This window comes from Simochromis diagramma, unplaced genomic scaffold (assembly GCF_900408965.1).
Source record: "Simochromis diagramma unplaced genomic scaffold, fSimDia1.1 OVJJ01000293.1, whole genome shotgun sequence".
Classification (NCBI taxonomy): domain Eukaryota; kingdom Metazoa; phylum Chordata; class Actinopteri; order Cichliformes; family Cichlidae; genus Simochromis; species Simochromis diagramma.
Genome location: NW_024386801.1, coordinates 16,275,298 through 16,302,005, shown reverse-complemented (window position 1 = coordinate 16,302,005; position 26,708 = coordinate 16,275,298). Strand labels below are relative to the sequence as shown.

Sequence of the window (26,708 nt, the reverse complement as noted above, 5' to 3'; positions counted from 1 at the left end):
TGGTTTCTAAACAGAAAAGCCCATCTCAAATGGCAGAAGGCAGAAGATGGGAATGGATGTGGATAAAAGTCCATGAAAACGCCATTAAAACAGGAGTGTAAATCTACCAAAGAGAAACCGAGAGAGAGACTGTGATTGTGCTTGAGAGTCTGTGTATGAGCTTACTTTGATTCAACTGTGACCCTGACCTGAATAAGCATATCATTACAGGGATGGATAAATGGTTGTATGAATAAATGGATGGATGCATGTGTGACCTATTTTTTTAAAAACACCACGTGAGAGAAAGAGCACAAGATCAAGAGACACAGACAGTGAGATAAAGACATAACTGCTTCTGACAGACGTCAGGGATCAAACAGTTTACATTTATATATTTTAATTTCACTCTGACACTTTGTTTGCTGACTCACTTTAATACCTTCTAATATTTCCTTGTTTTATTTCGCTTTCAAATATTTTCCTTTAGCAAAATCTGTTCTCATTTTATTAATATTTATGGTAATCTTGCTCTTTTTATTAACATTTGTACTTAATCAGCTCATTTTTTATTTTATTTTACTTTGTTTTAATAGAGCTCCTTCTTTCATTTAGTTTTTATCTTACTAAAACAATTTAGCTCTTATTTAAGGGACAGAAGCTTCTCGGTCAAGATAGGAAATTGCTCATCTACCTCTGCTCCAGTACCAGAGGCTCCACTATGGGACTTCTCTTATTTACACATGCTTTCCCTCGGCTCGATTTTTAAAAAATATAAGACTGCATCTTGCTGTTATGCAGATGACACACAACCTTACCTACTCGTTTCACAAAGAATGGTTGGTTGAAGAACCTGCTCAGCTGTGTGGAGAACGTCAGATGCTAGATGCCAATGAATATCATTCAGATGAATGATAAGAAAAGTGAAGTGATCATTTTTGGACCAGCTTAGTTTCCAGTATCAGCTCTACTCTTGGTCTTCTGTGTGCTAATTTTCAAAATCAGCTTACAGATCTACGTGTTTTATTGACAGTTTATTGAATTTTAATAAACAAGAGAAAAAAGGCTGTGAAAGGCAGCTTTTACCATCATAGATATATTGCAAAAGTAAAGTCATTGTTATCCCCAGTAGACCTCAGCACAATAATCCATGCATTTATTATTTCTCGACTGGACAACTATAATGCAGAACACCTTTTCTGGCTCTCTGATTACTAGTGAAAAAAAGAGGTGTTTCTACATTTTTACTCTTTGTTTTTTAAGCCATTAGTGGGTTAGCCCCACATTACATTTCTGATCTGCTTATAACACATTCTGCCTCCAGATTTTGGAATAATATCCCATTTCAAATCATATCTATAATAATCTGAATTTAAAGACTCATGGTTTTTTAATCCTTGCTTTTAGTTCGTTCAAAGGTTTTTTTTTAAATGGTGTGTAAAGTCCATGTTTATTTTATTCCTATGTTTATCCTTGCCATGTAATTCCCAGTGTTTATTTCCCTATTGACTCTTTGTTCCTCTAATATATTCCTGTATAGTGCAATCTGATGATATCAAATGCAAAGCACTTTGTGCCATTTCCTGTTATTTAGGCTGTTGTGCTCATACATTTTTTTTCTTTTTTGGCTGTTGTACTAAAGGAATGTGCTGCCCTACACCATCATCAAGCTGCAGTGTATACTGTCAAAACTGTTCTATATTTTATAAAGCTTGTTATCAATCATTCACCCTGATAGAGAATATAAACTGTGGAACTGATGACCTGTATGATAAAACTACATCAGTGAAAATAATTTCACCATGTCAGCTTTTTTTAAAATCAGAAATGATCAGAAATGCAAAAACCTACTGTAAGCATGTAAAAATACATGCTTTTCACACTTTTACAACTAAAGTTTAATAAAGAAGCGCTGGCAGTAAATCAGTCAATAATAGCACACCAGATTCAGGAACTGGCACCTGCGTAATCTGATATGTAACCATAAACTGAAGCACAGATGTGCCAAAACATGTTTGAGGCACACTTAACACTTCACATAGTGTGATCAAAAATTAACCACATTTAATCAAGTGTCAGGGTTTCTTGATCGCCAAGTATTGAAAGTATTACATAACTGCAGCATCTCTAAAGGGATATTCTACAGGTCAGAGTGCAAAGGAACTCAGCTAAATTCTTTTTTTTAAATAAATAGTTTGTTTATATATTGTGTTTCTTCCAGATATCAATGCCATAAAAGTGTAGTTCGTTTAGAAATTCATTTAGAAACATAAAAGAAACTCATTTAGAAATTTATATCACAGAATGAAGGTATTTTTGAGGGGAACGCATTACATTAAAACAAACAACTGCTGTCACATCTGTTAGTGAGCTGATAATAGCCAAATATTTTTTAATAACTGATGCATTGTCTGAGCAGTTTATTGAGCAAATATTTTGTTGTTGTAGTATCTCAATGTTGTAATATACTGCTTTTATGTTCTTATATTTGGGGGGGGGATCTACTGAATTTTGAGGAAAATTATTGTTGATTAGCCTCCAAAGAAAAATGCTAGCTACAATGCTAGCTACAGAGTGGAGGGGTTCTTTTCAGGGGTTTTTTGTTGGTTTTTTTGTTGTTGTTGTTGTTGTGTGTGTGTGTGTGTATGGGGGGGGGGGTGGGGGGGGGGTAGTTTAGGTCCTTTCACCATTAGCCACTACATTACATTTTGCAGCATTTAAAGGGCTAAAGGCGAGCCAGCATCCATTACAGGACACCTGTAGGGCCATTGCATGAGTCATGTTTTATTTACAAGACAATTGTGGAGTCTGTTCTCCATTTTCTTGGAACATCTGCCTTTATAAACGTCTATTTTTGCGCACATCTGGTTTCACTATGACTGTCCAGGTGTTTGGGACATTCCAGCACATTCCAGCCACCAGCAGCCACCCTGGGGTGTCTGCACCGTTGGTATCACCTAATTGATGCCTTCTTCGGCTGCTGGTGACGTCGCTCCAATAGCGTCACGCCATGAAGAAAGCCCCCCACTCTCTCCACTCCAATTCACATGCACTTTACGCAGCCACTGCGCTGCTGGCACGCCAGCCTCGGCTGCAACTACTCACGCCGGCAAAATCACGCCGAACTGCGCGTGCACCCATACCGTAAAGCTGCCTGGCAAAACCAGGAAACAACGCACCGGGAGAGCCAAGAAAAGTTACATAACACCATGCCAGAGACTCCCCACACGGGTTAGGCGATGTAAGTGGGCGTTTACTCCGTGCCAGTCTGGTGCTGCCATCGCTAAAAATAAAACGGAAATGAGCCGTGACATCTGTCAATCCTCGCTTTGAAACCCTAGTTTTAAAAAAATCTACCAAGAAACCATCTGTGCTGGAAGCTCAGGCATGCAAAATAAACTACACCAGTATGTGCATGCTGTAAGCGGTGCAGGACCCAGTCGTTTTGGGGGAATCAGGTGGAGACCCGGGGACCACACCGTCCACATATAATGTAAGTGGTAACTCGAAACACTCCACGGGACCCCGCCTGTAGGATAAAAATACCAGCCCGTGCCATATGTCCACGGTCATACCGCCGACGCACCGGCAGCAGCGCTTGTGTCACACAGAGAGGGACCCGCTGTCAGTAAACAAACACTTCACGTCCACACTTCCCCGCTGCCGCCCCGCTTACCTGCGATGGTGACCCGCTTTATCCTTCTTCCCCTTCGGCCTCCTCTTTCTAGCCTGGATGGCCATCACTGCCGGTCCGAGGTTACATTCATTCACAGGCACAGACGAGTCCGGGGAAGGGTGTAGGAGGAAAGGTGGCGGTGGGGGAGAGAGAACAATCACACATCATCAACGAGGCTGGATGGCGTTTAGCATACCCTCAAGGGCTACGTACACCCATAACTTCCGCCACCAGGAGTGGGTTAGCGTAGCTAAGTTGGAGGATGAGTTATACGCACCTTTCCTGGAGCTCATGTTTCCTCCTCTTCCCTCAGCAGGAGCGGGCAGCACGGCGGCAGCAGCAGCAGCCAGGTCCCCCTGAGTGTCTCAGAATCACTCTCTCACTCACACTAACCCCTCTGCCGATCGATGACACGCACGCCCTCTGTCGTTTCAAACAGGGGTCTGCAAGCAGACCTACGCGGACCAGCGACACACAAAATACTCTGAGTGTAACAGCATCTTATTTTGGAGTTGTTGTTTTTTTTCTCAGGAACAGAAAAATAAATAAATAAATGCAGTTTAAAATGGAAAATATATTTATTAGAACCGTATAAGCTTTTGTGTAATACACACTGGTAGTGATGGTGTTCATTCAGGGAATAATGTTAAATGATTGGAATGAGGAGCTGAACCGAACTGCTGGTAGTTCATAAAAATACAGCATATAAGCAGACATCTCATTTGAAAAAAAAAAAACCTTCATAATGTACTTGCTATGTTATTGTGTGTTCACATGCTAGTACGAGGTGTCGGCTGTATTTGTGTATGATTGTTGTTACAGTCTATGTTCTCCTCTTGGCCAGATCACTCTTTGAAGAAGAGATTGATTCTTTTATTAACCAAGGATTTAAATCCTTGGTTAAAAAAGGACGGATTCCAACCCACTTTAATGGATCCCAACCCAGGTAAAGTGGGTTGTAATCCAGGTTAATCCATGATGCGACTGGTGACGGTGGACACCATGAACTCACTGTCATGTTCAGGAAATCAGTTTGAGATTATTTCAGCCAGGTCCATCCCTTTATGAGGGATCAAGTCGGGAACAATATTCAAGTATGCTGACATTACAGTAAAGCATGGTTGGTACGAAGTGGCCCAAAGTGTTCTAGGAAAATATCCCCTACTGTTACACCGTCACCATCAACCTGAGCCATAACATTTTGTCAGTCTCCTGTCGCTCAATCACAGTGAGTTTATGGGAATTTTAGCCTCAGTTTCCTACACTCCGCTGACAGGAGTGGCACCGGTAGTGATCTTCAGCTGGTGTAGCTCATCTGCTTCAAGGTTCAACGTGTTGTGTGTTCAGAGATACTCTTCTGCATGTCTTGGTTGTAGTGAGTAGTAATTTAAATTACTCTTGCCTACCTATCAGCTCAAAGCAGTTGGCCATTCTCCTTTGACCTCTGACATCAACAGTCACTGGATATTTCTTCTTTTTATGGACCTACAGATGATTTGTGGGAATGTTAATATTTTCCAAAATCAGCTATAATCACAGGATTTGGTATTCTGGAGAATTAAACTGTTTCATAAGCTCTCCATGTTCCCTGACATCAGCCCTCTGTGTTTGTTAACAAAGAGGCGCTTTAATGACACGACTGCAGCATGAAGCTTTCTCCTGGCGCGCCGAAAAGGCACCGCTGGGATTCGAACCCAGGATCTCCTGTTTACTAGACAGGCGCTTTAACCAACTAAGCCACGGCGCCGTTATGCAACGTGACGTAGCCGCAATGGCGCAACGATCAATGTAGGCAATATTGCCGAAAAAAATAGAGTTCAATTTAAAACTGGCTGTGCCATAAAATAATACACAGCCAGAGATGCTGTAAAAAACACAGAGGTTATAACTAAAAATGCATGTAAGAGCCGTTAAATTTACATTTTACACATTAGTACAGGACTCGATGCTAAAGGCGTACTAAGCATACAGTGGACCACCTTTACAGGCTACACAACAAACCGAAGGACAAACTAGCCACTTCAAGCCACACCATGCATCATACAGTGATACACTCATACATGGATAGTGCACTGTAGCCACAGCAGTAAACGTGCAAAAACACATATCTTACAGCAGGAAACAGAGACACTTTCTCTCGTGGATTGATAAACTCACCAAACACCGGGGCCGTTGACCGTGGTGAGTGCAGAATGTGCTCATCACTACTTCCGGTAGGGTCATGCTTAAAATTCTGATTAGTGGGCACAGTGATCTTCTTGGACAGTTCTGGACCCCCAAAGGCCGTCCATAACGCCCACCACTGAATTGTGATGCTTGATGATGATGTTCAGCTGATACTAAGAGGCCCAAAGTGTGGCAAGAGAATATGACACACCATAACACAACCAGCAGCAGCCTTAACTGCCGATACAAGACACGATGGCTCCTTGCTTTCATGTTGTTCTGACCCTAACCATCTGAATGTGACAGCAGAAATGGAGACTCGTCAGACAAAGCAACATTTTTCCAATCGTCTGGCTCATTTTGTCGAGCTCATGTAAAAAAAAATGTAACCCCCCCCCCCCAAAAACAAACAAACAAACAAACAAAAAACCACTACATTTTGGGAAATATTTGTGGGTGTTTTCTTGTTTGTTTGTTTTTGTGCTATTATATCAAAAGAAGTCTTTAAAGTCAAAACCAGGATAATAGTTTAAAATGCTACCCAATGTGACATTTATTAATCAGATTCAATCGGAATACTTAATTAATCCCAGAAAAAGTAATTATATTGAACATAAAAAAAAACCCAAAACAAACAAACAAACAAAACACTAAATTTTTTGGAAATGTTTGTGGGTGTTTTCTTGTTTGTTTGTTTGTTTTTGTACTATTTGAACACTAAAGTGGCCCTTCAGTGAGATGACAGTGCCAGCAGTGGCCCACAACTCATTTAAATTGGAGACCCCTGCTATAGACGAATGTGTGGAAAAATCCTAGTTGGTCAGCTTCAGCTTCTGAAATACTCAGAGCCTTCTGAAACACAAGTTCTTCTGCCGTGAACAACTATGAGAAGTTCCAAGTCACTTAAATCACCTTTCTTTCCAATTCTGATGCTTCAACTTCAACAGGATGTCTTTAACGTGTCTAAATACACTGAGTTGTTATCATGTAATTGGCTGATTAGATATTTGTGTCAATGAGCAACTGAAGAAGTGTACCTAATGCAGTGGTCGGTGACTGTATGGTGCACCTTACTGTTTGCTAATGTCACAAAACATTGCATGTGATAGGCTGCTATGTTTCTTTAGGACTTATCAATATGTAACTGTTCTTCTTGCCATCAAACTGCTTTTATCTTTGCCTCCCATTTAGAATGAATGAAATTACAATTATTTCTGTTTTTATTGTTAAAAGAAAAACATAGGTAATATAAGTAAATCCTAATTACAACACAAAAATATTTTAGAAAGAAAAGCAAACTTAAATGATACTTTGCACAGTATCTATAAAAGGTTCGGAGGCACGTAAACTGAGTAAAAAGATGCCCACAGTGAGTTTCAATCTGTCTGCCGTCAGAAAGCAACATGGTCACATTACTTTCAAATCCAGGTTCACTTCCTGCTGTGCCACAATGCAAGCTCAAATCCTTTTCCCCTCCACAAACAAAAGCCTTCTGCCATTTTCCACAGTCTTTCATGCTTCTATCTCGTCCAGAATCACAGGCTCTGTCTGTGACCTATCATTATGGGATTAATTCTTCAGCTCCCTGTAGTTACTCACTGTTTTAATATAAGTAGAGAGGAGCTGACTTAAGCAACATGATGTGAGGATATGTGACCTTACGGCCACAGATCACAGTGGGGTAAAAATATAACAGATCTTCCTCGTCTGTCAGTTACATCTTTCAGTCTTTGGCCTGCTGGGAACAGTTGCTGTGTCTGAAATCTTAGCCCCAGCTCATACAGGCCAAATACAATAACAAAGAGGAAGTGGTTCAGTTTCCGCCTCTAACATTTCATGGTTAGATATAATGAAACAACACTCATTAAAAATATTCTGATGATGTTTTAAACTATTTTGTTTAATAGTGGTACTTTCTTGTATTATATTCAGCTTTTATGTTGAATTTTATATTGAACAAAATTTTAGGAAAGGCTTATGCTCCTTCCATAGACTGTATATAGAAGATGGACATATAGTAGCTTCCAGACCTCTAATGTCTTTACATTAGAGGCCTGGGAGCTTAAGCCTCCCTTTAATGGCCATCAGGGGGCGATACCACTTGTTTCAAAGAGGCATCCGAGTGAAACTTGCCCTCATTTTTCTGATACTGTAACAACCTCAATAAGCACCTTCCTGATGACTTTAGGGGCTCTGTCACTAGTTTCAGGCCATGCTGAAATCAACATGAAGTTTATTTTATATATTATAGTAATTATTAGAGAAACAGTTATCCAGGAACCAGGATCATCCAGGATTATCCAGGATGTGCTTGCTGGTTAATGACTTGTAAGACACATTGAAAGTGAGGTTTCCCCTGTCATCTTTTTTGCTTATCACATTCAGTTAAAAATGAAAAAGAAGTACAATTCAAAGATCCACAACTTTATTTATCGCAGGGCACAACACATAAAAGTCAAAAGGCAATGAAACTTCTGAACAAAAACTTAGAAATATCTGGAAGTGGCATGTTGGATGATTTCATCCAGAGTGTCCACCTGAAAGAAAAAAACCTCAGTCTGACTTCTCTACAAGTTCTTATGTGTTTACACTACAGTAACGTGTGCTCTCTCCTTTTTTCACTGATGCTTCTTCCTAAATGTATACCTGTTATATCTTCTAGGCAAGACTTACTATTCACTGTATGGCTGAGTTTGCATTCTCAGTATAAAAAACATGAAAAATAAACAAGCTCAAGGTTTTGAACTTATTATTACACGGTAGTTCTTATCTATTTCATGTACAAGAGTTTTACCTGCGTGCTTTTGCACACTCTGAAGTTCCTGAGCTTGTAGACTGTCACTTGACCTTTACTGTCCCCTACAAGGACACAGTCTGTCCCTCTGGCAAACAGCAAGGATGTCAGCCTCACACCAGGCTCAGCATGGTGCACAATGGTTGGAAACAGGCTGCAAAGAAATGTTTATGCTTTTAGTGAACACATATCTCTGACTTACACTTCAAATCAGGTGAAAACAATAGGTAAATTAAAAAAACCTCAAAGCAGACTGAGATCTCAATCCGATGGACTCACATGCTCAAAATCAGGTCCCAGAGCTCCACCTGGTCTTCCTTAACTACTCCAAACAACGTGGAGCAGTTTGGGGACCACTTAACAAAGAACACGGGGCCTTGGTGAATGGACTTGAACGTCATCACAGGGCGGCCCTGCTTCCACATCTGGACAGTCTCGTCACGGGAGCAGCTCAAAAACACATCGGGGCTGAATGGTGACCATTCAATGTGGTTCACAGAGCCCTGAGAGAGAGCAAGATTAGACATGAAGAGAAACCTGCCTCTATCTTTCATTTTTGAATAAATATTATAAATGTAGTAATAAATCAAATGGGCAGTAAAGTGACACACCGCATCACAGAAGACAGTACTGTTTGTGCTGCTGTTTTTTTTATTGTTGTCACTTTTATATGGATGCAAATGCCTACAATAATTCTGTTTTATATACTTTATTTATATATATTTTATATACTATTTTGAATGCAATCAGCTGACAGATAACATGGCTTGGTGAGTGATAAATGGCCCTAACAGTCCATCCAAGGAATCTGTGTTCATTTTGTGTTCAGTTTTCACAAATATGAATCTATTTGTACATTATTTAGCACCAACTAGCAGTTATTTGTGGCTATGTGATGCGTTTTTTTATTGCTGAAATTAAATTCTGACTTGCGTCTACATATGGCCACCTGTCCATCCTCACTTGCATGTCCATGTGAGGATGAGCCATACACTTATTGCATCCAGATCTCAACTTCTGGGTCCAAATAGACAAAATGTTGGCAAGGTTTACCAGTGGGTGATGCCATTTCCACTAAAAAAATATTCTGTCTTTGCTTTCATTAGATGATGTCTGATGACAGCAACTAGAGTAAATAGTAGGGGATAACAACAGTGAATGGCAACATCGGCACACAAGGCTAAACCAGGTCAGTAATAAGAAGCCGCCACCATTTGTCTTTGACTTTTCTTTACTGTTAATTCAGTTAACTAGTAGTTCTTGTATTTAAAAAGATCACTAGGCCAGAATAACCCTATCAGCTGATGTAAACTGATCCACTGGTTGGATATCCAAAGTAAGCTCACTATCTTCATGCTGTAGCATCCCTAGTCTTTTGTCTTTATCGCCTTAACTTAAACAGCATTTTAAATATGACTCAGTCACATTGTTTACCCTCAAGCACTTACAATGTGCTTTTTGTAAGTGGCCAGAAAGCTGTGACCTTCAGAAAAGGAAGACTTGTGGATAAGGCCCTCCTGTGTGCCAACCAGATAAATACCAAAGTCCTGCAGGAGGAATGCAACATGGGCGAGAAATTAGAAAACACACAAAAAAGACATTTTCACACTTTGATTACTGACAAGGCTTTTTTTGGCTAAAGTATTTGGCTGACTTAAATTTCTTACCATTGGATGGAAGTCAACACAAACAGCAGTAGGTTTGGACAGCACCATTTTTTTCTTCTTCAGGTTCTCTGCAGCCTCCTTACACTCTTTATTGCTCCTAAACCACATCAGGTCTAAGAACAAATATTTTTATAGACCATTCAGATATTTGAAATATTACTGTTGTTCTCCATTGTAACACTTTACAGAAGCTCCATAAAATATAAAATAATTAACCAGGATTTGTTTTATTACTGCTATATTATATTCGCTGTATGTCCTCCACTCTCACTCACTTAGAAACCTGCCAAAGAAAAAATGACTATATACACTTAGTTTTATGTCTTTAGTTTCCCAGAAATGTTAATTAGAATGTGAGCATTAATGGTTATCTGTGTTAGTCGTGTAATAGTTTGTTGGTATAGGCACTAAAAAGTTGCATTATGCTGTGAATCCGCTCCATAGATGATCCAGGCGTGTTATGAAATTAGTGCAGCTATGAGGTAAAACTGTAAGTGCACAGTGGGAACAATAGCTAGGGGAAGACTGCAGTACCTGTGCAGTCAAGATTATGGCTGCTGATGGACCACTTGGCAATCCTGCCATCTGATGACACTGATACGAGAACATCTTCCAGTGATAACCTTTGTGGAGTCCAGGTGACCTGCCACACTGGGTGAAGATGCCTCCTGGAGGATTTACTAAAAACAGAAAGATCAGAGAAGCAATCAGATTATTTTTAGTGTTTTTTAAATCTTGACATGTTATGTATATGCTTATTTTATGCTAACACACATATACACTATACAGTGCTCACCTGCTGCTAGCAACACATGCAACACTGCTGTCTTGAATACAGATGTTGTAAATAGCTACAGTGCCGTCATACATTCCCACGGCAAGCTGGTCGTTAGCTGAGAAATCCAGGGATGTCACACTGCTGTGACAGTCAAAGACACGTTCTGGCCACTGCACAAAGGACACAGTTTTAACCAGGATAATATGGTTAAAAGAGCAACAACAAAAGCTGGGATTAAAAGTATGGCAGGATGCTGCTTTCTGATATGTGCTAGGATCAGCCTCTTGAAGCACAAGGAACTGAGAGGCTTGAGTGCAATCGAGCAGTGGTCACAATATATGGCAACCCCCTATATTCTGCTCTTTAGGGAGAAGCATAATAGTAGTGGTTTTGAGCCACACAGGGATAACAGGAGTCGGTAAGGAAAGGTTCAAAATGCTTATGAGACCCTCCAGCAGCTGATCAGCACATGCATGAAGTACACACCCTGGGACACCATCTGGACCAGCTGCTTTCCTAACACAGAAACCTTTCTGACGTCCATACAGTCCAGAGACTGTGTGTGTTGTTGGTGTTTTTGTACCTCTGATCATATTAAGATAAAAAGCATGTGGTGTGGGAGTCTCTTGAGGCACATCCAGGATGTTAGAAGTGATTAGCTGAACAAAGGCAATTTTTTTTAAATCTTCTGATTAGCCAGCCCACCCAACCCTTGTAATATGGGCAAACTGAGATAAAAAAAAATGATAGCAGGAATAAACAACAAACAACAAAAATACAGTAATGTCTAAACATACCATGATGTTTTTGATGGTCCAGCAGCAGATCAGACCTGGTTTCAGGCACCTGGAGTCAAAGTCTGCATATCCTACTGCCAGGATATCCTCACAGTGCACAACAAAAGCAGCAGTTTAAATGAAGTATTGTAAACAAAGATTAATATTGGTAGAACCAGAAAAAGGGCAATGCCTTGCACTTCTGCTTCATCTATAATCATTAATGAAGCTTTATCGTGTCTAAAATGCTTCACAAAGTCTACACACAGGAAAAATGTGTATCAAATGTTGCTTACAGACAAAAATGACACAAATGGTAATGAGACTCATGACAAAAAATATTTTAGTCTTTGTTTTGTTTTTCTTTTGTTACCGGGTTGTGCCTGTTCCAGGCCATGCTGGTAATGCAGTATCCTCTGGTGCGCTGACAAGTGAATGCCCAGAGAAGTTCCAGAGTAGGATCTAAACTCTCCTCACTGTGTTTTCCATGCTTCATCATGCTGTCAGAGCCTTACACAATCAATAATACACTTAATACAGTATTAATGTAAATATGCTATGGTTTTCTAAAGGCTGTATATAAAATATGGACATAGCCTCCCTGTCTGAAAAACAAAGCCTTTCTAATGTTCAGCAGGTTTTCTTTCTCTAAGCTTTTTTCAGTACTTTTTCAGTACTTTCTACTCTTGGAGGGGATAACCTTATTATACCCTCTCATACACATGGCCCTGGTTGTCAGTGTAGAGTGATAGCAAAGAAAAAAGCTGGCGGAAAGAGACATCATGAATGATACTTTTGACTACTTTCTTGTCACCACAGCATAACACACTTTTTTTTTCCAAAGTTTTATGTTAGATGCTGCCCCAAAGAATGTGTGCCTGGTCTAGAATTAAACAGACAGCCTTGCAAAAGACTGGTGATCTGTCCATGTTGTACTCTGCCTACCCTGTAATAGCTGGGATATGCTACCCTCCCTCAAGACCCTGAATATGATAAGTAGGAGAAAATGGATTGATGGATGGCTGGATAGATGATTGGATGGATGGAAATAATGTCAAGCTACTACTAGATTTCAGAAAGAGAAAGGGGATATAAGCAGAGTTTACCTTCAGATATTGGCGGCTGTCTATAAGCAGCTAACTTGGCCTGAAAGGCGTTCAATACAACCGTCCTTTCCATAAAACGTGAGATGTTTGTTAATAACTCTGGCAGAAGAATTTCTTTCTCTGGTTCTGGCTCAGGATTTAAAATGCTTCCACAAATTTCCATTTCTGACAGCGAGCTGATGGTGCTGTCTGAGAAAATGGTCAATGAGAAAATTATAAATGTTTATTTTCGACAAAATGATTTATAATAAACAGAAATAGGAAAGACCATCAAAAGTGTGGTTATTATATGACGAACAAACACGTATTTATTCTTAGAAGTTGAAAGAACTGAAGTACCAACTGAAGATGGAGTTACCTATGTAAGTGGTGTTTCTCTTGCTGCTCACTGATTTCTCCTTGTGATCAGCTTCATCACCTTCAAACGTTTCATTTTGCTTGTAAAAAGAGTCATAAATGTCCCAATTTGTAGCCACCATACCTTTAAATACAAGAGAAAAAAATAGCGCGTTATTTATTTATTTTTTGATTTGATAACCACTAATTGTTGAGTTAATCAAGTGTGAGGTGTTTCATTCTCACTCAGACTTACCCTTTCCAGCAGTACCAGTCTTCTCACTCTGGATCAGTTTGTTTTTAAGGGCTCCGTTTAATGTCTGCATCGATCTGTCGACGTACTTATCACTACATGTTCTGCTCTTGCAAAGCTCAGCATAGCTGAGGTTTCTCTGTCTGCACGGGAGGAGAGACAAAATATTTTTTTAACTGAAGGCTAGCATATTTGCATCTTCACGCATATTGCACGTGAAAGGCTTTCTTCAGTGAAATACATAAAGTGCCGGTTTCTGTGCATGTCAGAAGTTGTGTTAGATTTGCTCATCTGTCAGGCAGGGAGAGTGAGAGACAGAACTATCATAATTTTCTTTTTTTATGATAACCAGACAAAGAACAAATGTGACCTTGACCTTCAGAACTATTTTGGTGAAGAACCATTAGGTGATCGCTGTGTATGCTTATATTTGTTTAAATTAGAACCAATAATGTAGGAGAAATAACAATTCTAGTGAACTGTTGACAGGTGATGATGGACAGCCTCATCAGACCTCTGGCTGGATGAGCTAAAAATTCATCAAAATGTAAAAATATTCAATTAACACAACTTGTGATGAATGTTATTTAGTGTTTTTACCCTCCACTCACATTACTGCTTCTGCGTCATCATCGACCACTGAGGTTATGGTGGGGGGTATGTCCAGGAATGTAATGGTTTCGGTTTCAGTAAGCGAGATGTAATCACATTCACCCACCATCTTCTCCCTTGCATGCTGTTCTGCATCATCTCCTTTTTTCAACAACTCTGACACATGACAAAACAAACGAAAAAGCCTAATTCAAATAAACGGCAAAAAGACGATGTGGAATAATTTTAAGTGTACTGTGTTGAATATAGAAGAATTTATGATTTGAGAACTACAATGTTAATGCATTGCCATGAAATTGCAATTTTTAAACAAAGGGCAATATTAGTACCAGAAAGACAAAATCACTACAACAATAAACATAATGAGAGAATATATTTTTTTAAAAAAACCCAAAAAACAAGAGTAATCACGTGGAGGTGGATGTGTCGGTCCAAGAAAAATATCCTCAATCTCCGCATTCAATGAGTCTTGGGTAGGACACATGGGATGGCTGCTAATGAGACACACAAACATACATATTTAGTATCTATGTACGCTTGTACTCTGTATAATTTCCATTGTCACCATCACTGAGCCGCTTACTAACTTTGCCACTCACTGAAATCACCTCCAGATCTGCCTTTTGATAATTAACTTTATTTCCATAACAACAAATAACATGAAAACAAAGTGGATTCATAAGAGTGCAAGACTAAAAAAAGCAAGTTTACACAGATGGGCAAGGTTATTATAGTTGTCTTGAACTAAATTAAAAGGTAAAAGTGACTTAAACTGTCTTTGGCTTTTAGATTCTAAAGTACTGGTACTTGTATTTATTTGACCACTAACACTTAATAATAATTCTAATTGATGAATGGCACATTGATAGTTTGGATTAAACTGGTAAATACTTTTTACTACTAAAAAAGTCGGTCACTTTCACAAATGTTTTATTTGTGTTTTTAATGATTCATATTGATCTTCTGATTATTTACTTGTTGACTTTTCTATCAGCAGCTTCATTATCCATCCATCAATTAAGTTCTTTCAAGAAGTTCAGTTTATTTTTAAAATTTAAGTATTTTTTTAAAGAAATCTATTAGTAGAAGTATGTGTTTAATTTAGGAACAAATCCCAAAGGATCATCCTACAGACTTTTAAAAACATTAAGTCAAAAGGATTGCGATTTTTTAGCCCACATAAATGCAACCACATAAAATTGTATGTTCCTATCTCTTTAAATGTTTAAAGTCTTATAAGAACTACGATAGTATTTACTGAATCACCATGAGGAGGAACTGATGTAAACGTGTGTTGAGACTGGGATTTCTACGTCTTACTGCATGTGCTATAAAAAGCTAACTTTCTAAACCACTCTAATCATGTAATATCTGCATATGGAAAATACCACCTTCATCATAATTAGAGAATGAAAAACAAAATCACTCAGGAAAACTATCTGAAACTGAACTGAATTGAAAAGATAAATGTAAAAATGACAACAAATTAAAAATATTACAAAACTATATCCAATGTGACCATCTAGTACCTTCTGGAAAGTTTAGGGATGCTGGAAAAGAGTTCATCCAGAGACTTTTGGAAACCTGGCACTGGGCAAACCAGGGGGCGGGGAGTGACATCATTGCCATCAGCATCCACCACCTGCAAAGACACGGAGTCAAAGTCACATGGTTGCCAGCTTTAACCAGGAAGTTTTAGTTAAAACTCAGTTTGTTAACCATAAGAAGAGAGAACTTTGAGGTTTTCAGTTCCAAAGAGAGCTAATTTGAGGTTAGTTTTCTTTGAGTTGGCTGGTTTGACAAGAACCTAAATCCCAGTCAGAGATGAAAGGGATCAAAATGGAGATTTGTCTTTCTTCGTGCTTCAGACTCAGAACAATAGCTGAACTGCGCAGAGAGTCCAGAGTTTGGGGAACTAATCTGAGCAAATAAAGAGTGAAATCCAGAACAGAGCAGACATGTCAAACGGGTTTCAGGCATGAAGATCAGACCTGAGAAGGTGAAAACCTGCACAATGATGAAGAGGAGCAGTGTGAACAGCAAAAAAAGAGAGGTTACAAGCCCAAAGAAGAGGTGGCAGATGTAGACAAGATGATAAACGTTAATTTTTTCTACTTTTACAGAAATTATTATTAAGTATTAAAGTTATTAAATCTTCTTTATTTCAGCATAACTAATACCAAATTTTATCCAAAGTTCATTTGTAACTTTTCCAGAATGTTCTTCTTCTATTGTTTAGGTATTATTTAGTTAGGTATTGCACTTTGTTTAATAGTCGGTTATATATTTTACCTTCACTATCAATAAGGAAATGACCTATATAATTTGTATCATGAATAAACCCTCTAAACTTAATCTTAGGTACTTAATATCAAATGGAAGTGAAACTATTAACATGCATACAAACTATAGAATGTTTGCCTTCAGAGTAAAAGCTGCACCTTTTTAACTGTGTTGACAATAACACTAAGGCATAACTTTTACTTTGAAGGTGATGATTATGGTTTCTACATTTATGGTTCCTCTTTTGCAAGTTTTACTGCAGCTTGGCAAGTAGATATGCAAAGCAAATGTGGAAGCCTGGTTCTTCCACTGGGGGGAAAACAATGTAAAAATTTTAGGTTACTATTCCAACATTTTGACTTACTGATTGAGTGTTTAACATGCTGACTGATCTTGAGTCAAAGTTTAAGATAACGAACTTGATTTTTTTTTTTTAGTTATCCCATCAACAAAAAACAAACAAACAAAAAAAAACAAAAACAAGAAAAAAATAGCAAAATAGTAATTTCTTACCAGCAATGTGTGGCTACATGAGAAATCTCTATAAATTAAAATATTAAGATATGAACCTGCATCACCATCATGAAGAAAGAGTTTTAAGCTAATGCTAAATACCCGAACTCTTCCAATAAGATCTTTATTTCTCCTTTTCTGTTCCTCAGGGTTTTCTTTTTGGTTATAACCATTGCCTGTTAAAGTGCCTTGACAAAGTCCTGATCCTGAGGATGTCTTTGTTAGAGAAGTTCTGGAACAAAGCATAATGAACACAAGTTTTAAGTTAGTAGCTAATCTGTTAACTATCACTGACAGCTAGCCCAGATAAGCTAATGCTATTATAACTTTCTCTAATCATAAACTTTACTTAATTGTTTTTTACATTTTATAAACAGTTAACTTACATACTAGAACAACCACTATTTTTCTTCATCTTTTCTCCTCTTTAATTTGGGGCTCAAAGCTAATTTTTCTGCAATTTCAGCAATGGTACAAAGCTAACGACCTATGGCCGTTATTTAGCCTGCACATGAAGTTAGTGTCACACAGAAAAGCCCCCCTCTTCTTTATGTCTAACAATAATGTCCTACCAATCTGAAACTGACTTCTTATTAAACTATTCTTGAGCGAAATGGTAGCAGAATTATAACTTCAAGATAGGAACAAGCAAAACAAAAAAGCTGAATAAATATAAAAGGTTATTCTTATATTACAGCAAAGACAGGATTTATTTTAAAGAGAACTCTTAAACCATATTTGACTGGTTATTCTACATATGGAGTCGCAATAAGCACTAAAATTAAAGAGGCTTTAGCTCATGAAATGAAAACAATGTGAAAGATAAGATAACCATGGAGTGTGGAAGTCAGTATTATTAGTAGAGAAGGTGTATGAATACTCAAGTGAGCAGTGTGGTGTTGTAAAGGCATGAGGAGAGGTGTAAAGGTGTAAGAAAAATTACACGTAGTTCCACAAGGTGACAGTAAAGAGCTGACACGGTGCCGCTGTTATTATGGAGTACAACACATCATCTGGTGCTGCTGCCTGTTTTAGATTGCATTGCACTTGTTTTTATAAGACTTATAGGAACTGTAAAGGAAAATACCAGCGAAAGGAAACTCCACAAATGTACTGATCTATCTATTGCCTGGACCCGTATTGTTCAATAGTAGGCCTACTTAATAAACAATTGCTTTTTAAAAAATCAGCAGCACTAAAAATATCATTTCTTTCTATTCAGTAAAACATTTGTCATGGTGTTAAAAAAAAAGCATATAGCATAGGGTACCAATATGCTTTCACAATTCAGTGACCACAGATTTGCACTTGTTTAAGCCTTAAGGCTTAAGCTAAGGACTGAGGACTTTGTACTTCTTAGACCAAACCTTTACAATCACGCGGCAGACAGGATCTTTATAGTGTAGATATAACATTGGACATGATAAGCTAATATTTATTTATTTTTTACTTTGAAGTGAAAGGTTATAATTAGCTGGTGTCTTACATTCAACAAGTTTTGCGTGAAAAAAAACGCTTTAAAATAAATAATAATAATAATAATAATAATAATAAATAGAATAATACAGTCATGAAACCATGACTGTTTCATTAATTAACTGGAATATAAAGTACTGTGCTCCCAGAGACGTGTGGAAGTATCGTAGGCTCCATACCCAAGTGTGTTTCTTTGGAGCGTTATCCCACGGTTACGTGAACGCAGCATAGCTTTGTGATTGACAGCTCCCTTAACCAAGCGTTTGGAGTGGGAGGGCTTTAGGTCATTATCCATTTCCGGAACCAGAGGAGCACACACACATACACACGTGTGAGAAAACCTGGCGTTCAGTGTTGCCTGCTCTCTTCTGAATATCACCTGGTCCAGGTAGGTGAGTGGGAACGTTTGGAAGAGCAAAAGTCCTTTTTTTATTTTTTAATTATTTGCTTTTACCAGCGACATTTGAGTTCAGGTTTACAAACACGTTAACTGGGGGTGTTAGCTAGCTAATAGATGCTCTGCCGTCTTTGCTAAGTTTTGAGTGATAACTAATCCCCCTTCATTTAGTCTTTTAAGCGCCTGCTTCAAGCTTGGATCCGTCAGGAAGCCTGTGCAAGTGTTTGGCGTTTGGAAAATAAGGAGTGTTTGCAGCCATATTTCGCTACCGCAGTCCCACAAACGGTAAGTTGTTGGTATTGTTTTCTAGGCCAGTAATGCCCACTTAGTTATGTTATCGTTACTCGCAGATACTGAAATGTAGCGTTCACAGTTATACTGTGTGCTTTCGATTTCTACGTAGAGTCACGTAATAACGGGTAACTGATGTTGTAGTACTGAGGTTATACCATGTCATCAGTGCTGGTATCTTGCCACACGCTTCAGATCTGACTGGTGCGTCACACCAAAACAAAGCGTGCTGTAGTGTTGCACTTCGACAGTTTTGAGGTTGTCCCTGCAGCAGTCAAAGCAGAAATACGCCTCGCCTTGGTAGTGTCCACGAAGCGTCCGATTCAGATGACCAACGCATTTCGGTGGCTCCTTTCAGTGTGACGGAGTAGCAGCTCTACCCCGAGCTCCTCATTTCATCTGCAAGGGTATAGCCCACACACCCTTTGGAGGAAACTTCAGTTCTGTCAGTTGTATCTGTAGGCTCACTCCTTTGATCACTACACACGGTTCATGGCTGCAGAAAGAGGCCATTAGAAGCTAGAGCATTTGGTAAATTGACAGCGTCACACACGACTCTGTATTCAGTGTGACAGACTGGTACAACATCCATGCTATTGCACCACACCAAACCGTCAGTCAAAATATTGGAGTGTTTCTTTAACCTGATTTTAAAAAAATGAAATGAATAAAGCATACCATTCAGACTAAAACAGGAGAAAGTGCTGGGCTGTAAACAAGCAAGCTGATGTTTAAAAAAACCAAAACAAATCACACAAAAATACCACACCGTGAGACTCGGGTTTTATATATGTGTGCGGCTCATACTGTTAACTAAATTCCTTATTGCTCCAGCTGGGCACTAATGGCTGAATCCGAGCCTGTGACTGTCGTCGTCCCAGTTGGAGAAAAGCGAGGGTGCCCGGAAGATGAAAAAGATGATGCACCATCAAAGAAACCAAAATTTGAGAGCGATCACGAAAATGGGGGTCCTCCGCAGCAAGATGAGATGGACGAGCCCGAGGGGGACGCAAGTGATGGAGAGGAGGATGGTGACACATTTGCTAACATGATGAAGCATGGTCTCACCGAGCTCGATGTTGGCATCCTAAAGTATGTCAGTGACCACGAAGGCTTCTCTGGAGTCCTGAAGGAAAGGTTTGTTTGTCATCTGGAGTTAATGAAGGATTTAAAGAGTTTGCTTAACAAAGAGTAACCAATCACTTTCTTTGATTTTTGCACTCAGATATTCTGATTTTGTTGTGCATGAAATCAACAAAAATGGCAAGATTGTGCATTTGGATGACCTCTCTGTCCCGGCGGAGGCTGAGGTAACGTTGCTTCTTCTGCTATTTTAACAAGCCTCAGATTCATCATGATGGCACACTTTGCATTAACAAAATAAGACTAAAGAGAACTCCAGCATCGGGTTACGTAATACTCTCCAATATGGTTTTTGGTTTGTTTTTCTGCTGTTTAGGAAGCCCAAGAACCTGAACAACAGCCAAAAGAATGTGACCTGCTAACTGAAGAGCAGAAAAAGCAGCTTGGAGAGCTTCAGCTGTTCAAGAACAAAGAGGGAAATGTCTCAATTGAGGTAACAGGTTAAAAGGAGTGCTCCAATAAAAAACACACAAAAATCCATAAAACTAGCTGACAGCTTGATGTAAAGTTCTTATTCATTTATAGGTACTGGATGATTCTAAAGAGAAACGGACATTGGTCCACAAAGCCATCAAGAATCAGTTTCCTGGTTTGGAAACAAAGACTGAAGAGAGGGAAGGGCGGAAGTTTATAGTGGCTTATCATGCTGCTGGGAAGAAGGCTTTAGCAGGTATGTGGATCTCAGGATGGAAGGCCAAACTAAGTTAATGTTTTAGGAATGTTAATGAAATTTATTGCACGCCTTCCTCACTTCAGCTTATATTTTATCTACTGCAGTGCATGTAGCCCGAGCAGTAAAATACGATGCATGCGCTTTTGTGTAAGCATGGTCAACACACCTGCATGTTTCTACTGAGACCTTTACTCAACACCACAAAGGATGGTAGAGATTAGCAGAGCCACACAGGCCAAAAGTTTAAATATCACACTTCACTCCAGGCCCATGCATGAGATCTCACCCCTGACAACTCTACCCACAGACCATAAGACTCTCTTTCTTAGTAACATTATTCTATCCTCCTTTTGCTCTTCTCTGGTGGATAGAAGTCAAAACAACTACAGGTAAGAACTTATTCTCCTCCCAGCACCAGAGGAAATGGTTAAAAGCCATGTGGAGTTGGGTTACACTTAGCTTAGGATAAAATACTGTGTCGTAAAATCAGCTTTAATATCGTGTGTCCATGTCGTTTTGCAATAAAGTGATTGGATCTGAGTGCCAAAGCAAGGTTGTTGGCTAACTGCTGAGATATGTTTGGAAGTACAGGATCTATAATGGGTATTTCTATAATATTGGGGACTTTTAAAGGACATGCTATGTTTTAATATTAAAAAACATCACACCATGTTTTTCATCACACCATTTTTCTGTCTCCACAAAAGCTCCAAGGAAACACTTTTGGCCCAAAAACCGTGGCAGTTTCTGCCACTTTGTTCTGTATAAGGAGAACAAAGACACCATGGATGCTATCAATGTGCTTTCAAAGTTCCTCAGGTAGGAGACGTGTGTGTTTTTTAGTTTGTTTTATAAAAAGTAAGGATCATTCATTGATAAAAGAGCCAACACACTAACAGATGTGTGAAATGTTTTTTGCAGTTAAGTTTTGCAGCCCTATGTATAATGATGGATGTCTCTCTAGGCTTAGACCCAACATGTTTTCCTACATGGGAACCAAGGACAAGAGGGCCATTACTGTGCAGGAGATAGCGGTGCTCAAGTGAGTGTTATAATGCAGAGCCCTGCAGTTACTAGTGTGCAGATATTTTTTGTTTTTTTGATGATTATGCTAGATGTGTGTTGTTATTGATTCTAATTTATCTCTGATGGGTTCTTGCACAGGATCAGTAATTCTAACAACCTCTTCTTTGTTCACTTAGGATCACTGCAGAGAGGCTGGCTCACCTCAACAAGTGCCTCATGAACCTCAAGCTTGGAAACTTTTGCTACAAAAATCACCCTCTAAAGCTGGGGGAACTGCAGGGAAACCATTTCACTGTGGTGATAAGGTCAGCAGGTGTTAATATACACAGTGCTTGTTTCAGAAATAGATTTTAAAAGCTCGGCATTTGTTAAACTGCCAATTTGAACTGAGGTCACCTTTATTGGCAGTTTCTTCCTGTTTAAAGGGAAGTTTTGTCCTCACTGTGATCAAGTGTTTTCTCCAGGTGGATTAAAGGAAACAGAGTTAAATTGTCCTGCAAAACCATGATGCATTTTTTTAATTGCTTTTCAGGGTAAAGTGTTCAATGGTTCATTGTTTTTTGTCTTTGTGTTTGCAGGAACATCACAGGAACAGACGAGCAGGTTGATCAGGCAATGAAATCCCTCAAGCAGACAGGTTTCATCAACTATTACGGCATGCAGCGTTTCGGCACAACAGCTGTGCCCACGCATCATGTGGGCAGGTGAGGTCATGACGTGGAGATTGTTGCGTAAATTATATAACTATAGGACCATAAACTATAGTGTTTTCCCTCACTTTGTTGGGGACAGGGCTATTCTGAAAAACGACTGGAATGAGGTGATGGATTTGATTCTGAAACCCCGTCCTGGAGGTAAATGTACCACCCTCACTCTGTTTTCTGCTGCAGTTGAAGCGGTTGCAAAAAGTATTTCAAGTTTCCCATTGTCTCGTTTTTTTTCTTTTACAGCGGAGAAAGAATTTCTGGTCCGCTGCAGGGAAGAGTGGGCAAAGACTCAGGATCCAGAGGCAGCACTGAAAAAGCTTCCCAACAAGCGCTGTGTGGAAGGACAGCTGCTGAGAGGCCTGTCTATGTATGGCAAGAAAAACATCGTCACTGCATTTGGACTGGTTGGTTTTCTATTGCAGTCCTGTAACAAGTTGATGCAGCAGAACCAAAGGCTTTACCTTAATTATTCCACAAATAAATCTTCCTTGTTTACAAGTTACAGTTACCCGTGAAACAATTCAGTCAGAGATTCAGACGTACCTCTAGCCTCAATGGAAATTAAATTTTGTGCTCACGCTCTTTTGCTCTTCTCTAGATCCCCCGGAACAACCGCCTGATGTACATCCACAGCTACCAGAGCAGAGTGTGGAACACCATGGTGAGCCGCAGAATTGAAGCCTTCGGTCTGAAGGCTGTGAAGGGAGACCTGGTACTCAAAGGAAGTAAGTTGGCCTTTAAATCACCTGCCTAATGTTGATTATTAAGAGTGGGACACTGTGGGATATGTACAGTAAACTGTAGCTTTTAACCTGGATTCTGTACAGGTCAGTAAATGGGATACAAAGTGTCTTGTTAGCGAACTTTAAATGAGTTGAAAAGTGATTTTCACCCAAGGATCAACATACATGTCTATGTTTGGGTATCTTCTCAGGAAGAGGAAGCGTGTTAATGTAGAGTGGGTACATTTTATCCTGAACAAATTCAGGTTAGGCGGGTCACATTTAGTAGTGGTCACACTTGCTCTGTGCTCATTTTAGCCACGCACAATCTGTCCTCACAGAGAGGCCACCTTTTAAAAGCATAAGAATGATACAGATGCATTAAAACACAAGTGCAATGTAGGATTAGAAACCTGAAAGGCTTATTGAGGTTCCAACAAAAAAACAGCTGGTCATTTTTTTCTTTCTTATATCATCTTCCAAATGTTATGTTTCCAAAGCCATGGCACACGTGCTGTCTGCAGAGGAGGCAGAGAATCAATCCATCCACAACATTGTGATGCCACTTCCAGGGTTTGATGTCATTTACCCCACACACCACAGTGAGTATAGGCTATGTATAATGCAGAGTTGAATTTTTATAGCATATAACCCAAGTTAACATTGGGTTGTTTTAACACTAATGTATTTAAGATGGTAACACCTGTATAACAAAGTAACGGGTGCTTCCGGTGGAATAGTCTGAGTGGTTTAATAAAATAAAAATTGACATAAAACATTAAATAAACTTACAGCAGAGGAGAAAATTGTTTTGTTTTGTGTTACATTGTCAGTCATACCTGTGTTTTGTTTTAGTCGGAGAAGGTTACAGAGAGCTGCTCACTGCAGACGGGCTGGACATCGACAACATGAGGCACAAAGTGAAGGACTACTCTCTGGCCGGAGCCTACAGGCGCATCATCATCAGACCCGCTGATGTCAGCTGGTCAGCACCTCTCACTGCCTTTTTCACACAATGCAGTGCATGACTTGTAACAATCACAATTACTGTTGTGTTTTGCTCTTTCACAGTTAAACATAATGGTAGTGATAGATTAATTGTGTACTGCTCTTACTGAATGCTTTGTTAAACTGTTGCTCTGTTTACTGTAGTACTACATTTCCTTGTATTTGTCGCTGTTCTGTGCAGGGAGGTCATTAATTACGATGACCCCAGGGTGTCTCTGGTGCATAGTGATTTTGAGAAACTAGAGAACAAACCCGCACCTGTCTTCAACAAAGGTAAACTTATTTTTACGCCTGTTTAGATTTGTGTCAACGATGGATGTAAAATTTTATTTAATTTCCATAGATTAAAACTTTTAAACTTGCAGGCATAAGTCAAGTATGCATAAACTCAGGTTATTTAAAAGGGAAACTGACAATAAAACTTACAATATGAGATAATTTCAAGGGCAGATTTTGAATGAACTACAATAATAAATGGAGGACATGTATGATATCCAACAATCAAAAGCATGAATTATTTATTTTACTACTTAAAGTAGAAGAAATAATGTTTTGTTTACAACCTGCATAAACTGTGCCACTCTCCTTCCTCCTGACAGAGGGGAAATATCGCGCTCTGCGGATGGAGTTCTCGCTGCCTCCATCGACCTACGCTACTATGGCAATCAGAGAAGTCCTCAAGCTGGACACCAGCATCAAGAAACAGACGCAGCTTAACACGACCTGGTTTAACTGAGACCACGACACCTTCAGGCATGAACTGGACTGTTGATGCAGTGGCTGCTTACTGTTGTTTTTAAGTCAAGTGTAGTATGTGTGTGTGTGAGAGCATTTGGGTTTTATACAAACCCAAAGATAATTTCTTTGACGTACAAAGAGCAACAGTTTATAATTATTGAACTTTTTTATGTTTTTATTTGCTTTGACAGGTTTTTGTGCTGCACATTGCGATTTCACATATTTTGACAAGATTTAAATATGTTGTGTGCTTTCAGGGCGCTCACACATTCAATAACTACTGCTGCTGGTTTTGTACAGAGATAAGAACTTCTTTTTAGCTCAAAGCTAATAGCATAAGTTTTTTTGAGAAGGAAGAGAAATTTAAATTGTTGAGAGAATCGGCACAGTGTGTGTGTATGAACAAAAAAATCGGAAATATTTTTTTTCTTTTTTTGTCCTTCCACTTGTAAAAGTGGTAATAAAGCTGTTATCTCTCCTTTGATTCTTTTCCTCTGCAAGATGTTGTGACTGCAATGATTACAGTAACACAGTCTCCCTCTAGTGGTTGACCTCTACTACCAAAACAAAAATGAACAGATCCAGACTACTGATCCTACTGGACACAGTTAGTAGTGGTGGAAGAAGCACTATTTTATTTTTTGTATTCCATTTTATATCACTACAGATAAGCTTAGTTCACATTTAGCGCGGGGGGGTTGAGATCCAAATGTACAAAATATTAATATTTGATTCTGAAGCATAATTAGTTCCCTGCTAATAAAACTGAAGTACGGTTGAGTACTACAGTACAGTACAGACTGTTCAACACTCTCAGGTGTAAGCTGGATTTTTGATGCAAGCTACAAAAAACTAGTGCTGCTACTTACTATTGTGGTTGGAAGACTGTTATATGTGAGTCTGAGAGAGGATTTAGGTTTTATATAAACCCAAAGGTAATATGCTGTGAAGTGCAAAGTAACTGTTGATGGTTATTCAGCTTTTTTATGCTTTTACTTGTTACTTGCGAGGCTGTATACTTTTTAGGGTGCTCACACTTGGAGTAATCCTTCTGGTTTACTGTGCAGAGATGATGACCAGTTTTAGCTGTAAGCTAATGTATTAAATTTAGAAAAAGCAGGTAAAATTGTTGAATCAGGAATGCAATGACAATTATAGTTTGAATTTGACTCTTAGATGTAGTAATGACACCGTTACGGCCTCTGATCTCTAGAAGGCGTCTGGCTAAATGATGTGACTGCAAAGAACAGATTAACACAGTCGCCCTCTAGTGGTAGTCAGTGCCAACATCAGTATGCTAGTATCAGTATGCAGCTGGTCAACAGGCATGGTGGCCCAGACCAACTGCAATCCTCTCAAATTATTACAGATCACTGCAGAGAGTACTCTGCAGTGATCTGTAATAATTTAGGGTCATTTCTTAATCATTTATTTATAAACAGCTAGTAAAGTACAAAAAAGATGAGAAGTGAGAGTCCAGTTGAAACAGATATTTGAAAGAAACAGGAGATATGAATTGTCTCTGAGTTTATTAAATGTATTAAAGCAGAAGCACTTTGCCTCTAAAGCGCTGAATGTATGGAACGTT

At 39.1% G+C, this 26,708-nt stretch overlaps 3 protein-coding genes and 1 non-coding gene across 13 annotated transcripts in view; 1 reads left to right on the top strand and 3 right to left on the bottom strand.

The window, feature by feature from the left end:
• The window catches only part of srpk2 (SRSF protein kinase 2), a 69,012-nt gene extending 64,954 nt beyond the window's left edge, over window positions 1-4,058 (bottom strand). For 4 of the 6 annotated variants that reach the window (XM_040026191.1, XM_040026195.1, XM_040026194.1 and 1 more), the window contains exons 1-2: window positions 3,933-4,057; window positions 3,656-3,722 (exon numbers count right to left, since the gene is read on the bottom strand). In XM_040026191.1, coding sequence (XP_039882125.1) covers window positions 3,656-3,722; window positions 3,933-3,948 — 83 coding nt within the window. In that variant the 5' untranslated portion in view covers window positions 3,949-4,057. Of the gene's footprint in view, window positions 1-3,655; window positions 3,723-3,932 lie in introns of all 6 variants that reach the window. The other 2 variants (XM_040026192.1, XM_040026196.1) reach the window with 1 other exon arrangement.
• Window positions 4,059-5,328: 1,270 nt separating this feature from the next.
• trnat-agu lies at window positions 5,329-5,402 on the bottom strand. The gene has a single exon. It is a non-coding gene; the product is annotated as a tRNA-Thr (tRNA).
• Window positions 5,403-8,213: 2,811 nt separating this feature from the next.
• Window positions 8,214-17,517, bottom strand: LOC120730079 (dynein intermediate chain 4, axonemal-like). Of its 3 annotated transcripts, none has more exons than XM_040026186.1 (17): window positions 17,326-17,517; window positions 16,940-17,171; window positions 15,673-15,785; window positions 14,555-14,634; window positions 14,143-14,299; window positions 13,535-13,674; window positions 13,301-13,423; window positions 12,943-13,131; window positions 12,210-12,346; window positions 11,858-11,944; window positions 11,079-11,230; window positions 10,817-10,962; window positions 10,283-10,395; window positions 10,064-10,162; window positions 8,895-9,118; window positions 8,616-8,769; window positions 8,214-8,358 (listed from the first exon to the last, which is right to left on the bottom strand). In XM_040026186.1, exons 1-17 carry the CDS (start codon window positions 17,352-17,354, stop codon window positions 8,308-8,310), a joined length of 2,226 nt encoding a protein of 741 aa, XP_039882120.1. In that variant the 5' UTR covers window positions 17,355-17,517; the 3' UTR covers window positions 8,214-8,307. The 3 variants fall into 3 exon arrangements, with proteins under 3 accessions (XP_039882120.1, XP_039882119.1, XP_039882121.1); XM_040026185.1 differs by having other exon boundaries at window positions 8,215-8,358; window positions 14,555-14,637; window positions 17,326-17,515; XM_040026187.1 differs by having other exon boundaries at window positions 8,216-8,358; window positions 14,555-14,637; window positions 17,042-17,171; window positions 17,326-17,512.
• Window positions 17,518-18,687: 1,170 nt separating this feature from the next.
• pus7 (pseudouridine synthase 7) lies at window positions 18,688-25,604 on the top strand. 3 transcript variants are annotated; one of them, XM_040026188.1, is made up of 18 exons: window positions 18,688-18,803; window positions 18,984-19,097; window positions 19,938-20,240; window positions 20,329-20,413; window positions 20,563-20,679; window positions 20,772-20,916; window positions 21,291-21,308; window positions 21,627-21,738; window positions 21,884-21,961; window positions 22,122-22,250; window positions 22,524-22,649; window positions 22,738-22,799; window positions 22,896-23,056; window positions 23,251-23,377; window positions 23,875-23,976; window positions 24,230-24,359; window positions 24,564-24,655; window positions 24,982-25,604. In XM_040026188.1, exons 3-18 carry the CDS (start codon window positions 19,948-19,950, stop codon window positions 25,116-25,118), a joined length of 1,914 nt encoding a protein of 637 aa, XP_039882122.1. In that variant the 5' UTR covers window positions 18,688-18,803; window positions 18,984-19,097; window positions 19,938-19,947; the 3' UTR covers window positions 25,119-25,604. The 3 variants fall into 3 exon arrangements, with proteins under 3 accessions (XP_039882122.1, XP_039882124.1, XP_039882123.1); XM_040026189.1 differs by having other exon boundaries at window positions 18,727-18,807; XM_040026190.1 differs by lacking the exon at window positions 21,291-21,308.
• The last annotated feature ends 1,104 nt before the right edge of the window (window positions 25,605-26,708 follow it).

Excerpts from the sequence above, each read along its gene's own strand:
- pus7 (XM_040026188.1), top strand. The coding sequence starts at position 19,948 with ATGGCTGAATCCGAGCCTGTGACTGTCGTCGTCCCAGTTGGAGAAAAG. Across the intron at positions 20,680-20,771 it reads AGGGAAATGTCTCAATTGAG|GTACTGGATGATTCTAAAGA; the intron begins GTAACAGGTTAA and ends ATTCATTTATAG. Across the intron at positions 22,800-22,895 it reads TCTGAAACCCCGTCCTGGAG|CGGAGAAAGAATTTCTGGTC; the intron begins GTAAATGTACCA and ends TTTCTTTTACAG.
- LOC120730079 (XM_040026185.1), bottom strand. The coding sequence starts at position 17,354 with ATGAAGAAAAATAGTGGTTGTTCTAGTAT. Across the intron at positions 10,963-11,078 it reads GCATGTGTTGCTAGCAGCAG|TAAATCCTCCAGGAGGCATC; the intron begins GTGAGCACTGTA and ends TTCTGTTTTTAG. Across the intron at positions 8,359-8,615 it reads GAGTGTGCAAAAGCACGCAG|GTGGACACTCTGGATGAAAT; the intron begins GTAAAACTCTTG and ends TTTTTCTTTCAG.